The sequence below is a fragment of the Oreochromis niloticus genome, linkage group LG3 (assembly GCF_001858045.2).
Source record: "Oreochromis niloticus isolate F11D_XX linkage group LG3, O_niloticus_UMD_NMBU, whole genome shotgun sequence".
Taxonomy (NCBI): Eukaryota; Metazoa; Chordata; class Actinopteri; order Cichliformes; family Cichlidae; genus Oreochromis; species Oreochromis niloticus.
This window is the reverse complement of record NC_031967.2, coordinates 44,081,469-44,096,708: the sequence shown is the minus strand read 5'-3', so window position 1 is coordinate 44,096,708 and position 15,240 is coordinate 44,081,469. Positions and strand designations below refer to the sequence as shown.

Sequence of the window (15,240 nt, the reverse complement as noted above, 5' to 3'; positions counted from 1 at the left end):
TGACAAAACTCTGTTCAGACAGTGAATGGACGTACTCTTTTATAGCGCTTCTCTCTACTTAAAGTGCTCTATAAAATATGCCACATTTACACACTTTCTCTAAACTGAGTGCTTTCTAACTACATTCATACACATTCACACTCTTGACATGCAGACTGGAGAAGCCAGGGATCGAACCACTAACCTTCTGATCTAAAACAGGAAAATAGGAACATTAATAGTGCCATCATTGCCAGACCTGACCCACATCTGGTTGACATACATCCTGCCATGACACCGGTCAGTCAGAAGTGCCAGCTTGATGCCGGATCCGGGTCCGATCTGTTTTTTTATGAGCTTGGGCCACATACACCAAACCATAATCGGGCCAGATATGGCATGCCATCACATAGGCAGTGCCATCTATGCCAGGCCTAGGCCATATCATATATCATACATCTTATTATGCCAGAAGTCAACCAGCAGTGCCGGCTTGATACCAGATCCGGGCCAGACCTGCTTGCTATGTGGGTATAGATTATTGATATGACTTTTTATTTCATTATTTAATAACAAAGTCTCATAACCTGATCTTTATCAATATGAAGACATAGTGTTGGGAAAGGTCAATATGGGTAAATATAATTTGGGATTTTACAGAATATTGACTTTACCTCTGATCTTACACACAGCACAAATGCAGCAGAGGAACAAGGATGTGCAAATGAATATAAGGACTGAAGCAGCGAGGGATGAAGAAAGGAACAACCAGGACACGATCAACCCTCTGCTGAGAAGCACAGTGCAAAATGAAAACACTGCCTCATGATGGAAAACTGCTTCATCACCTTCCTAACACAACCACAGAGTAATCTTCTCACACTCCTTCCAGCTCCTCTGCCAAACTCTCCAAGAATCTCATGAACAAGCTCTTCTTCCTCTTTTCCCTCTTTTTAATTTTAAAAGGATTCATGGTTGAATCAAGGCTGTTGAATTTAACTAAACTAAAGCAAAAAGTAAAAACAATATTGAAGAAAAACAATAGCACAAATGAGTAAACCCTGCAAATTACCAGAATCTAAACTGAATTGAAAACAAAAGTTTAAAATCAAATGATGACAGCAGCACTTGTTACTGTTAATGCAATCATGAATCCTTTTTACAAAAACATTGGAATAACAAACTAAAGAAAATCATTTTAAAAAAGAGCTCCAATGATGACCAGTGATGCAGACTCAAAAATATTAAAACTAAAATTATCTGTATGTAGACACCTACTTCTTTAGTTTGTCACCATCTTTAAATTTCAAGGTTCAAGGTTCTTTATTTGTCACATGCATAGTTATACAAGTATAACACACAGTGAAATGTATCCTGACACGCTCCTCAACATGTGCAAAAATGGGGGGAAGGGGGGGTTAAGGAAGAACATTGTATACATATATATATATATATATACACATGGTATATACAGTATAGTAACATATATATAGTATATATAGTATATATAGTACATATATAGTAAATTTGCCAGATTTATTGTAAACATTGCTTTAAATTAACAGCAGCCATCCTGTCCTGTCTGTCAGTGATACTGCTGACTGAATTAATTAATAGACACCTTTAGTTGGTGAAGATTTAGATTATTAATATAACACACAAGCCTATTGAAAAAGCGTGCTATACTGTTTTAGATATAAAATACCCAGCAGTGTATGAAACAGTTTTGTGTGAGCTATCAGTTGGGCATTAACAACAGCTAAAAAAATAGGTAAATAAATAAATAAATACATAAAGAGTAAGTAAAGTATGTAACTAATAATTAGAAACCATAGAAAAAGTCAGAACTGCACACTACCGGTCACTTTGTTGGTTACATCTGTTTAAATTCATGTTAACACAAATATCCAATCATAAAATGGTCCTAACTCAATGCAATAAGGCATGCAGATATGGCCAAGAGGATCTACTAATGGGCAAGAAAGGTCAGAATCAGAATCAGAAAACTTTTTTTTAACCCCAAGGGGCAATTAACAAACAACCAAGCAGCATACGTTGAAGATGAGGACAATAAGAACAGGCAATAGGAGTCAAATAATAAATACATAGAATATATAGTATATACAGTTTTAAAATTACACAGTTTTAAAAATTAAAGTGACTGAAAGGTGAATAAATAACTGTAAGTGACTAAAAGTGAATAAAGTGGTGGCAGTATAAAAAGAGTGTAGAGTAGTTTATGTTTATGGGTGTGGGAAAAGGTGATTTAAATAACATTAACATACTTTGTTATTCCAGAAAAAAAAGCCTGTTTCGTGAGAAAGAAGAAAAAGTAGACTCTACATGGACGGCAAACGGCAACTGCAACAGGTTAAATAGGACAGCAGACACCCTAAAGCTTATTGGATTCAGGCTAGTCATTGAAAAGTAAACTAATAGAAAACAAACCCATTACTGCTGGTAACACCGATCCAACCTACACCCAAAGCTACAGCATTATTACGGCCATCTGACTTTGAGGAAGGAGGCAGGGTGTATGATTTAGCCTTTTTTTTAAGCTTTATTTGATAAAAACCTCAGCCCTATGAAGCGTATGTGGTCACCTGGTCAACGCACTGGACTAAACCGGCACCCACGATTTAGCCTTTCTGATAGAGATGGCCAGATGGAGCTTTGTGACACATTGGAGCTTGTATTGAAAAATGGTTCATTACTCGAAGCGTTTCATAACAGTTCTCTCTGGTGCTTTATTAGGATTGCCCACTCTGCAGAGCTGAGTTCACAGCTTCTGTTTATTGTCATGTGACATTTCTGTCTGATGTTGGCCTGCCATTGTAAACATTCATCATTTAAACGTGCCATTATGTGTTCTTCCTTTGCTTGTGGCTTCTTGATGTTGTTTTTCAATAGATGAAAAATACATCATATAACATGTTGTACAAAACAGTCATATAATAGTTTGGGAGCGTGCTTGTATTTTGACGTCCCTGCCTCCACATGATTATGTAATTAACAAGTGTCAGTTACATATGTAGAAATTTTAAGTTATATAATTACAACTGTATTTATGGTGTATTTCTTATGGACATTTTAGACAAGGGGGTAGAATTGCTAATGAACTGTTTTTCATTCACGACCCGGCTCAAGGCCGCAACATAAAAGAAGATGAATACCAGATTGTGGGATGAGAAGAGGCTTTATCTTAAACTGGACAACCAGGTTGGCTAAAAAATGGCTGGTGCCACTAAAGCAAACACAACAAAAGAGATGGACAAAATGGTGAACGGAGAACTAAACTATACTGGGAAAAACTAAACTACTGACCCTGAACAGAAACACAAACCTGAACACGAATAACAGTGAGTAGAAAACAGATGACGGTTGGGCAGCAGGGAAACACACGGATGAGACATGGTGGATACACAGACGGACCAGCCAAACTACAAAAACAGAGGACGCGACTTAAATACACACAGGGAAACACAGGGAGATTGCACACAGGTGGGGAACACAGCTGGGAATAATCAACAAGACGAGACAGAGGTAAAACTGAACACACTCACATGAGACGCAGACCTTCACAATAAAACAGGAAACAAGAACAAATCCTTAAACATAACATAAAACAAAACACTGACAACATTAAATCATAACATTTCCCCCCACCCAAAAATCAAACATTTAACCCCAAATGAAAATGTTTGATTCATGACCTAGAGAGCCATGAATGCTGTAGTCCTGGAGGACCAGCGCACAAGGCACTGGCCGCTATTCTGCAGGCAGACGGAATGCTGAAGCGGTCCTCCGGACCCTCCAGCGAAGACGGACGAAGGCTGGACAGGCCCCTCGGACCCTCCAGCGGAGACGGACGAAGGCTGGACAGGCCCCTCGGACCCTCCAGCGGAGACGAATGTTGGCTGGACAGGCCCCTTGTACCCCTCCAGCGGAAACGGAAGGCTGAAGCGGTCTCTCGGACCCTCCAGCGAAGACAGACGAAGGCTGGACAGGCCCCTCGGACCCTCCAGCGAAGACGAATGTTGGCTGGACAGGCCCCTTGTACCCCTCCAGCGGAAACGGAAGGCTGAAGCGGTCCCTCGGACCCTCCAGCGAAGACGGACGAATGCTGAAGCGGTCCCTCGGACCCTCCAGCGAAGACGGACGAAGGCTGGACAGGTCCCTCGGACCCTCCAGCGAAGACGAATGTTGGCTGGACAGGCCCCTCGGACCCTCCAGCGAAGACGAATGTTGGCTGGACAGGCCCCTTGGACCCCTCCAGCGGAAACGGAAGGCTGAAGCGGTCCCTCGGACCCTCCAGCGAAGACGGACGAATGCTGAAGCGGTCCCTCGGACCCTCCAGCGGAGACGGACGAAGGCTGGACAGGCCCCTCGGACCCTCCAGCGAAGACGAATGTTGGCTGGACAGGCCCCTTGGACCCTCCAGTGAAGACGGAAGGCTGAAGCGGTCCATCGGACCCTCCAGCGGAGACGAATGAAGGCTGGACAGGCCCCTTGGACCCTCCAGTGAAGACGGAAGGCTGAAGCGGTCCCTCGGACCCTCCAGCGGAGACGAATGAAGGCTGGAAAGGCCCCTCGGACCCTCCAGCGGAGACGGACGAATGCTGAAGCGGTCCCTCGGACCCTCCAGCGAAGACAGACGAATGCTGAAGCGGTCCCTTGGACCCTCCAGCGAAGACAGACGGATCCCGGACGAGCCCCCAATTCTGTTACGACCCGGCTCAAGGCCGCAACATAAAAGAAGATGAATACCAGATTGTGGGATGAGAAGAGGCTTTATCTTAAACTGGACAACCAGGTTGGCTAAAAAATGGCTGGTGCCACTAAAGCAAACACAACAAAAGAGATGGACAAAATGGTGAACGGAGAACTAAACTATACTGGGAAAAACTAAACTACTGACCCTGAACAGAAACACAAACCTGAACACGAATAACAGCCAGCAGAAAACAGATGACGGTTGGGCAGCAGGGAAACACACGGATGAGACACGGTGGATACACAGACGGACCAGCCAAACTACAAAGACAGAGGACGCGACTTAAATACACACAGGGAAACACAGGGAGATTGCACACAGGTGGGGAACACAGCTGGGAATAATCAACAAGACGAGACAGAGGTAAAACTGAACACACTCACATGAGACGCAGACCTTCACAATAAAACAGGAAACGAGAACAAATCCTTAAACATAACATAAAACAAAACACTGACAACATTAAATCATAACAGCAGGATGTCCTCTCTTCCTCGCTGGCTCCATGTCTGTCATTGTGCGGCACACTGGTTCACTATCTCTCACACAAAATCAAAAGAACACAGCACAAATCCCGCCAATGATTCACTTCCTTATAAACCACTAAAGAACTAATAAAATAATAATGAATGTGCTACTAGCTGGTTGGGAAACCATGGGTCGATTTATTGAGTCCTCGTGTCCTAATCAACAGAAATATATCCAGGACTTCATCAAAAACAAAGACATCTGCAGCTTTGGATTTTTCCCTCACATATACTATGAAGTAGCCCCTTCACTGAGATATGGTGGCCAAATTAAACATTCTCACAGGTATGTGCCAACAGAACATCCAAAGACAACACATAAATAAGATTTACAAAACTTAGTCCATCTCTTACTATCTTTGGTCTTTTACACAATAATCAACAGAAATCGAGCCTTATTTAAACAGCCCTTTGCGTACAAATTAAAAATAAAACAAACAAACAAACAAAAACAGAGTATTGACTGAACCATTGTAAAAAAGCTAATGCAAATGCTGGGTGGACTTTTTTTCTAAATAAATGAGGTAGAAAGTAAAGCGGTGGTACAACAGCAATGATAGAAATCAGATTGCTGGTAGCATATTTAGGTTTGTGGTCAGACCCACAGCTTGTGACCAGGAAGGGAATGAAGATCAGTCTGTACGTTCAGTTGTCTTTCAGGCAGATCTGATGATGACTTGGTTGTTTCTCTGTTCCTGGATGTGTTTTCCTTTTTGTCTGAGTTGGTAACAATAGTCTCTGCAGGCTACACACACAGGAAGAAATGATAAAGTGTTAAAATGTATTTCATATTTGTTACATTTCAGTATTGTTTATTGTACAGGGGCATTCAATCTTAAATAGCTTTTCCACTGTGGTCATGAAATGATCACATGAAAAATTTAAATTGTGAAATAAAATTGCCTTCACCTTTTAGTTTTTACACCATAACATTTAAATGTCGAAGAAATAATGCATGACTTAAATTATTATTTTAATTTACTTTTATTTCAACCCCCCCCCCTCCCCAGTTATTTATTTTTTAATTTTTATTTTATTTGTTTTTCTTTTGGGGGGGTGGGGGCTTCTTTTTTAATTGTGTAATGAAAATATAATTTGATATTTTACACCCAAACTTATTTAACTTGATGTTTAACAAGAAAAATTCATATTTTAAGAGAATGGAAACTACATTACAACAATGCCGTCTTTTTTCAAATACAGGAAGATGTGAGATGTGCTTTGCTCAGTCGTCTATCTTGCTCTTAGATACAGAGAAAACTATCACTGACTGTCAAATAGAGACAAGGTTTCATCAGTATTCAAACGTTTAATATAAAGTTTATTACACAAAGACGTTTTAGTCTTAAAGTATAATTGAGTTGTCAAAGCTCTTTATGTGAATGTTATCAACATGTGGATGTAGAAAAACATGAATGTTGCACATGTTAAGTTTTACTTTCAGAGTACTGCCAGTTATGTGTGTTTATATTTGATTAATTTCAGTATTCAGAGCAGCTACATGCATCCACTGTAATTCCAACCAGGTTAGAGGTGGTTTGCTTTAAGTACAGTTGGGTGTTGCTCTAAGATCCACTGGAAGACCATGTGAAGTACATGTAAAATGGTGGAACACTGTTGTGTGAACACATTAATTGTTCTGCTTATGACTTTGAAAGAATGACATATGTGAACTGTAAGGACTCTGGGACTGAGCAAGAGAAATACACACATCAATATTGTTGAAAGTTGATTAAGAGATACACTGTGTCTTTATTACTCCTGAACTTCATCTGTATTGTGGCACCACTGGGGCTTGTAACGCTTACTTAGTGGATTTTCTACATGTAAAGAGATGAAAACAGATTTAAAACTCACCAGTTTTAGTTTCTACTGATTGAAAGCAAACTATCGACAAGGCCAGGAAACAATAAATCCCCACAATGATGACAATGTGAAGAAGAGGAATGAATGAGTCCAGGATGACACCTTAACAGATAAAACATACATGGGATTACAATACAGTTTCATTTATATAGCACATTTAAAAACCCGAAGGCATACCAAAGTGCTTCACAGTAATATGGAGAATCAACATAAGTCAATGACAAGGTACAGATCAGGCACTAGCACAGACAGAATAGAGGCACTAAAAGACCAGAGTTAAATAAAATAAAATAGGCATAAACCTCAATAAAGAGGGAAGGTCGGATCTTGAATAAAAAAAATCCACTAAGAAAACAAAAATCGCAGTAAAATTAATAACAAAATAATACATTTAATAAAAGTTTAAAAGGGTATTAAATGGTCAGGAAAGCCAAGTCAAATAGATATGCTTTCAATCTTGATTCAGAGGATTGGATAGAGTCCAAGGCTCGAATAGAAGCAGGGAGGCTATTCCAAAGGTTGGGTGCAGCTGAAGCAAAGGCACGATCGCCTCTGGTCTTCAGTCTAAACTTAGGTTGGGCCAGGACTAATTGACCTGATGATCTTAATGCACGACAAGGAATGAACAGATTGAGGAGGTCAGTGAGGTAGCTGGGTGCAATGTTATTCAGGATTTTAAAAGTGAGTAGCAAAATTTTAAACTCAATGCAATATTTGATTGGTAACCAGTGTAGATCAACAAGAGCTGGAGTAATGGGATCAAATTTTCTAGCTCTAGTAAGAAGGCGAGCCGCAGCATTCTGAGTTGCAGCCTTCGAAGAGAGAAGGCTTGGAGACCACAGTAGAGAGAATTGCAATAATCTAACCTGGAGGTCACAAAAGCGTGGATACGTTTTTCCAGGTCCCTGTGTGGTATATAATTCTTAGCTTTAGAATTCTGGCGCAATTGAAAAAAAAAAAAAATCGTATAGAATCAGAGAGAGAGAGTTAGCTAGGGGATAAAAAAAGTGATAAATAAAATATGTTGTTAGTGATTTGTACCATGCACGTGTGTCTCTCTGCTCTGGTTGGTGTTCCTCTGTTGGACTCTGCAGGTGATGTTGTTGCTGTGTCTCTTCTCCACAGTCACTCTGCTGCTGACAGTATAGAGGTCATCAGGACCTCTGAGGGTCTCTGTAGGTCCAGCAGAGAGGAGGTTTCCCTCACCGTCCAACCACAGCAGCTCAGGCTCTGGATACCAGCCTGCAGACTCACACTGTAACACCACCCTGCTGCTGACGTTTGACATCACCTTTATGACGGGTGTAGATGCTGAAGCTGATGAAAGGCACAGGGGACACCAGTACCAGTGAAAATTTGGATAATAATAATGATGATGATTTTTATACACAGCAGAAACTGTCAATGGAAAATTGTACTTAGTAGTCAGTTTAAGCTTTTAATGATCTAAGTTTCCATATATGCTTAGAGGTGTATAATCGACTGTGTAGTGATAGGATGTGTGATCTGTAGAAGCCTGCAAGGACTTTTATGTGCATTCCAGAGTGTTCTGGCTTTCACACCCACATTTTGGGAGCATGGGAGAGGTCATACCTTGTCTTATTGGTTTATGATAGGATAAACATATCTATGTCTGTTTTAGGCTAAGTGCATTTTGTTTAGATGAACTGTTGGACTTCCAGACCAGCAGGTTTAGGGAAGTCGTTTATGGGGACACACACACACACACACACCCCTAAACATCCACATTCCAATGTAAGGAACAAACACCCACTGATGTATAAATAAAGACCAGGGCAGTCTCAGAGCGCGTGTCACAGAGCCCTGCTCTGTGCTGCCCTTGTATACAAGTAAAACTGTGTTTCTCCTCTCTGATTCTCAACTGAAGAAGTGTTTTAGAATACATCTCCTGACAGAAACAAACAGAAGACATTAGTAAATATCAAAATATATACTAAACATAATTCATGTGATGGAAAAAAAAAGATTTGGGGAATAAAATAAAACAGTAATGATCTTTTTGTCTGTCATTTCATCACACAGAGTTAAAATGTCCAAACTTGTTTTTGTCATGTTTCGGCTGTAAACAGAAGAAGAAGGACCCAAACGCAAAACTCACGACAACAAACTTAAACTCAAAAAGCTACTTTATTGCAGAATGGCATGGAAAAACTAAAATAAACTGGGACATGGATAAACTGACAGACACACAGGGCAACAACACTGACAAAGAGAAACACGGGGCTTAAATACACTGAGGGATAACGAGGGAATGAGACACAGAAGGAGAGCACAGCTGGGAGTAATCATGCTGGACGAGACAAGGGAAGCAAATCTAGAAACACTGACATGAGACGCGGAGCTTCAAAGTAAAACAGGAAACACACTGACTGAACTCTAGACATGTAAACTTAACAGAGACTGAGGAGACAGAACATAGGAACCTGAAACATGGTACACAAAGGCACAGTAGACACAACGTGGAACACAGGGAAGCCATATAACAAAACCTAAGAACTAAACCTATGATAACCATAACTGAAACCTAGGAAAATAACAAACATAGTACAACAAAAGGACTCAAAACATAAACCATAATACAAAAATACAAGAACTCAAAAAGCTGGGTCAGAAAGACCCAGAACCGTGACAGTTTTAATATTGGGCTGAACAGCTGAGATCATTATTTTATTTCACTGGACATTTGAATTTAACTCACATCTCCAGTTGTCTTTATACTCAGTAAAAAAGCTGTTAAACCAAACCTGGGATGTATCTGTTAAACATGCGAATAAAATCTGGTATGAGGTGAGAAAATATTTAAACCAAAAATGTTTTTCATGGAAAAACTCTGAGCAGATGCCACATTTAAGCTTCGGTTTCTAAAGCTCTGTTTCATCCAAACTGCTGTTATCATCACCTTTAAAGAACTGAGACAATATACAATGAATAAACAATGACCAAACTTTAATGAACCTCATTTCAACACCAGGGTTTTGGAGAAATGTACCAAGGATCAAATGTTACAAACTGAATGAGACCAATAATTTTAACCCTTCCTCTAAGAAGAAGAAAATATTTACATCTAAAATCTGATGACTTCCTTGATGAACATGAAAACAACATCAGGGTCAGAATTATGTCAAGGTACTAAAAAAAGATCCACTTACCTACAACGAGGTCAACAAATGACTCCTGTGGAAGCTGTGGAATGAAACATCTGTACGGTCCTTGATCAGACAGCTGTACTTTGGAAAGAGTCAGTGAGACATCTCCATGCTTCAGTTTATCAAAGGACAGTGAGGTCCTTCCCATGTATGACGGCTCTCTGAACTCCACATTTTCTTTAAATTTTTCCCACATATGTATAAATCCTGGTCTCAGGTCAGTTCTCGCCCACTCCAGCTGCAAGTTTGAAGCATCCAATGAAGTTTTTAGGAAACAGAGTAAAACAACATCACTGCCAAGTAGACCCACTGTTTGCTGCCGACGTCCACGCTGAGAATAACCTGCAAAAAAAAAAAAAAAAAAAATCTAATTTTTAATTGTTGCTGTGGGATTCACATGGAAGGCTGATTGAAGCATGCATGGATCTCTGCACAGGCCTCAAAGCCTAAAAGACTGTCTTCTTAACTTAAATTTTACAGATAATAAATAACACAAAGTGCAAAAACAGTGCAAATAAATGACACTGGTACCGGTATTGTAGTTATCTGGTCATTTTCTGTGTCTTTTACTGTGAAAAGTTTCTATAAAGTGTTGTCAAAGAGATTGCCTCTTTCCTGATTTCTTATTTTTTTGTATGTTTATCACATGTTTATCTTTCACATCATCAAACAAATAAAAATATGAGACAGAGGTAACACAAGTAAACACAAAATGCAGTTCTAAATGATAGTGTTTATTATTAAGGGGAATAGTTCAGGTATACTTCACTTATAAGATACATTAACCGTGGTGTAAGACATATTTTGAAGGCTGAGTTCAAATTCTCTGGCCACACCCAGACCTGGTTGCTGCCACGCCTGTTCTCAATCAAAAAATCTAGACCAAAAGATCCTCCAAACCCAGAAATCATCCAAGGAAATTCAGGAACAATTGAGAAACAAAGTAACTGAGATCTCTCGGTGTGGAAAACCTTATAAAGCCACTTCTAAAGCTGCAGGACTGCAGCAAACCACAGTGAGAGCCATCATCCACAAACAACGAAACACGGAACAGTGGTGAACCTCCCCAGCAGTGGCCAGCCAACCCAAATTATGCTAAGCGATGACTCATCCAAGAGGTCACAGACCTCACAAAGACCCAGAACAGCAGCCAAAGAGCTTCAGGCCTCACTTCCCTCAGTTATCTGCCTCAGTCTGTTCATAACTCCACCATAAGAAGGAGACTGAGCAAAAAGAGTTCAGAGACTAAACCACTGAGCACTGAGCTTCAACTGACTTCATTTATTTATTGATTTTATTTTTTTAATTCAAATTAAAGTTCAAGAAAATCTGATTAAACAAGATTTTTTCTTAAGATGACATTTTAACTGTGTCCCTCCTGCAGATGGAGCTTAACATCAACTAATAACACAGATGTTACTTTAAGAATTACAAGAAACAAACTGAAAGCATTTTGTGGTAGCGCCATCAAATCGGGCAAAAAAGCTGAAGCTACTGCCTGACCAATAAGCTCTTGGAAGATTTAACCAATCAGCTGGCTGCTCCATCGAGGGGGTGGTACCATTCACTTGGTACATGCAGACACTTCGTTTTGTGTGTTAAACTTAAAACAACTCGTACTTTCATGAATCCACTTGCACTGTTTTATTCATTTAAACATTTATCAGCTCAGTTTGGAAACACAGAGACTCTGAAACAGTTTCAGGATTGTCCTGCTGGAGAAACAAAGCAAAACTCTTCACTGTGAACATGAAAACGGGAAACAGTAACTAATGCTAATGATTTGTGTTTGATTTCCACTTCTGCTTGTTTCCACAGTGTTTAACATGTACTTTTACATGCATGGTTGCTGTTCATTATATCATTACAGTTCTTAAAAATGAACTCAAAGTAGAGTCTGTTAAAAACATACTTATTTACCTTCAGCAAAATCCAAGCTGAGAATAAAAATCCACAGAGAAACAGAGTGAAACCAGTCCATGAAGACTGCTCAGATGATGGACGAGAACGAGCCCACAGTCTGAAGACTGAAGTCAGCATACGTCTCCTCTTCACAATCAGCCTGCAGACAGTTAATCACTCCATGAAATCTCAACACACAGATGCAAAACTCATATTCTTAAAATATATTTGAAAATAAAATTCAATGTCAGTGTTAAACAGAATTAAGTTGTTCCTAAAAGTGCAGAACTTGCCTGAGAAACATCACGTTTTCAGCTCCTTTCAGTGTTAAAGTGATTCACTGACAGCCGTCATCACTGACACATCAAACAGCAAAGAAGAAATGTTCATAGTGAATTTAATTAATTTACCAACATGTGAATCAAATGTAGTTGATCAGCTGTGATAGTCTATAATCTCCACAGCTGCTAATGTGACTGAGAGTGATAATAAATAAAAGCTGTTTACCTTGAAAGCAGAAGAGCGAGTTTAAAGACACGACACAGATCAGTACAAGAACATCACGACTGTAGGACGGAGCTGTGACTCTGGTACCAACCTGCAGTTTGTTGTTGAGCTGCTCCACCCACATTACTGCAACTGGGATCTGATTGGTTTGAATGTGGGACTGGGCAAAGTCTACATGTCCTCAATCTAGAGAAAATTAATGTGAAAAAGAAGAAGTGGATATTGTTTCACTTCTGCTTTTTAGTATGTTTGTGTTGAAAAAAACACTGAGTAACTCAAACTGAAAGCACAGTGAGTTCAGTGGATGGTGTTAAAAATATGGAAGTCTGTTTGTTTAATGATTTCTTGTTGTGTGGATGTCTGAATATAAAACATATTGATCTTAGACTTTGAATGATTCATCTTTTACAATGTTCTTTTATTATCATTGTATCTGAAAATATGAACATATTTGATTCACAGCATTTAAAGAAAAGAACCAGTCTGCTGAGTCAGTGAAGCAGAAATAAATTTTCTGACAAACGTCATCCTCAAAATGTTCAATTTACATGGATGTGCCGGAGAGCGCTGTTATTGGTTACTGAGTAAATATTTCCAGTAAAATTAGCTTTGAGAGCTAAAGTTGAGGACTTCAGCAGCTCATCCATTTTATCCAAAAACATTTGTTTCCACTTCATCAAATTAAAGGAAGGTTTTTTGTTTTTTTTAAAGATTTTTAATTAATTTGAGTTTTAACTATCTCATTAAAGTCTTCAGAGTTCTGCATTTGTGATGTTTGTATGCTGAATATCAGCATCACCGTGTTTAATATATTATTGAAGGAAATCAACTCTGCAGGAAACAAAATTTTACCAATAATCTCCTCCTGCATGCAGTGATGGTGAATGTTAGGCTGTCATCATATCTGAATTTTAGGAAAATTCACTTATTTAAACCATATAAGCAAAAAACCAAACTAAAAAAACACAGGGAACAGAAACTGCACCGAGACTCAAGTCAGAGTTACACTTCCTCAGTCATCTTCCTGTTTTCTGGCTTCACTTAACCTGACATCAGTAATGATGATGAGAAATGACATTAAGCTGTTCACTGATGTCAGTGTAGCTGCAAACAAATTCACATGAAAGAGGAGTAGCTGGCAGCAACTGACCAATCACAGACAGGGACATTATAGCTGCCAGCAGGCTCATGATCGAGGCCACTACTTAATGTTTCATTTGCTTAAACAATTTTAAAGTTATATGTCATCACCCTATCTCTCTGCAGGACCTTCTTGCTTTGATGCACTTACTAACCACTGAGTCACTAGTACTATTAAATCCAAGGGCGTCGATTTGGCATGGACGGAAGGGACATGTCCCCACCAATATCCAGCGATTATTGAATTGTCCCCACCAATAATTTGATCTCTTCGAGTAAAGAAAAACAAAACCGATAGAAAGAAAAGCGATCTGTCAGCGTCTCATTCACCCAGCGGTGCAGAAAGAGTTAAATTACATTCTCTACTGGAGTCCTACCTCATGTGACAAATATGGCCAATGTGATTGGCTGTGCCTTTCAGGGAGCTCTGTTTAGTTTTAGCAGCGGCAATCCTGCGCTGTGAGGACCTGCAAGGAGGAGAGGAGGATGGCAGCAAAAAGGAAGAACCTGGATATAAGAAAGTATTTTTCAAAGAAACCTGTAAGTCACTTAAAGTCAAGTTCACTCATAAAATGTGTCCGTCATAATAACGTTACAGGCCATACATGCCAACACTCCAGATTTTTCCGGGAGAATCCCGAATTTCAGTGCCCCTCCCGAAAATCTCCATTCTCCCGATTTTCCACCCACACAACAAAATTGAAAAACCATATCCCAGATTGGCGCAGCCAATTCCAGTTTTCAACAATGGCTACTACTACTGCAGCTACTTAATTTTAATATTACTCTTATTAATCTTTCTGGGTTGCAAAGTAAACTTTTAAGATATTTTCAGGCGAGAATGTAGCTGTGTAAACTTTGTGAGTAAATCTGTTTGGCTGAGGTTAAAGTGATTAGATTAGATTAGATTAGATTAAATAAAACTTTATTGATCCCTCGGGAGGGTTCATCCGGGGTTTTCACACAGCTGAATAAACGTCAAAGAGAAAACTGATTAAACAGAAGTGTGAGATGGCTGAGAATTTACGTCAGCGTCCGGTTATATTTTAGATAGCAAGGAGCAGACGGCAGAGTTTCACACCACCGAGAGAGCTCGTGACGTAATTCTGAAGGCTAGACCGTCCAATTTCACAGTCGCTCATTTCCGGTCTACCCGGCTTTCGGAGGACCCGGCCCACTTAGGCTGTGTCCCAATTCAGGGTATGCACGCTTGAAGTACGCATTTCAAGTGCGATTACGTCACCGCCACGCGACGACGGCTGTCCCAATTCAAAGTGTACTTCAAATGCATACTCCAAATGCGCCGTCGATTTCCCCAAATATCAAGCGTGGTCCGGTGCACGCTTCGTGGTCCCATATATCCCACAATCCATAGCGC

The 15,240-nt window shown here is 39.9% G+C and overlaps 1 protein-coding gene across 3 annotated transcripts; it reads right to left on the bottom strand.

The window, feature by feature from the left end:
* Window positions 1–5,395: 5,395 nt before the first annotated feature.
* Window positions 5,396–12,806, bottom strand: LOC102077480 (butyrophilin subfamily 2 member A2). 3 transcript variants are annotated; one of them, XM_019354211.2, is made up of 7 exons: window positions 12,723–12,806; window positions 12,509–12,571; window positions 12,234–12,375; window positions 10,317–10,655; window positions 8,188–8,463; window positions 7,138–7,248; window positions 5,396–6,025 (listed from the first exon to the last, which is right to left on the bottom strand). In XM_019354211.2, exons 3-7 carry the CDS (start codon window positions 12,292–12,294, stop codon window positions 5,937–5,939), a joined length of 876 nt encoding a protein of 291 aa, XP_019209756.1. In that variant the 5' UTR covers window positions 12,295–12,375; window positions 12,509–12,571; window positions 12,723–12,806; the 3' UTR covers window positions 5,396–5,936. The 3 variants fall into 3 exon arrangements, with proteins under 3 accessions (XP_019209756.1, XP_025757431.1, XP_013122515.1); XM_025901646.1 differs by lacking the exon at window positions 10,317–10,655 and having other exon boundaries at window positions 12,723–12,795; XM_013267061.3 differs by lacking the exon at window positions 12,509–12,571 and having other exon boundaries at window positions 12,723–12,785.
* Window positions 12,807–15,240: the final 2,434 nt, after the last annotated feature.

Bases quoted from the DNA above. Each gene is read 5' to 3' on its own strand.
- LOC102077480 (XM_019354211.2), bottom strand. From the start codon at position 12,294: ATGGACTGGTTTCACTCTGTTTCTCTGTGGATTTTTATTCTCAGCTTG. The intron at 10,656-12,233 runs GTAAATAAGTAT...TTTTTTTTGCAG, and splicing joins CAGCTTGGATTTTGCTGAAG to GTTATTCTCAGCGTGGACGT. The intron at 7,249-8,187 runs GTACAAATCACT...TTATCTGTTAAG, and splicing joins CAGAGAGACACACGTGCATG to GTGTCATCCTGGACTCATTC.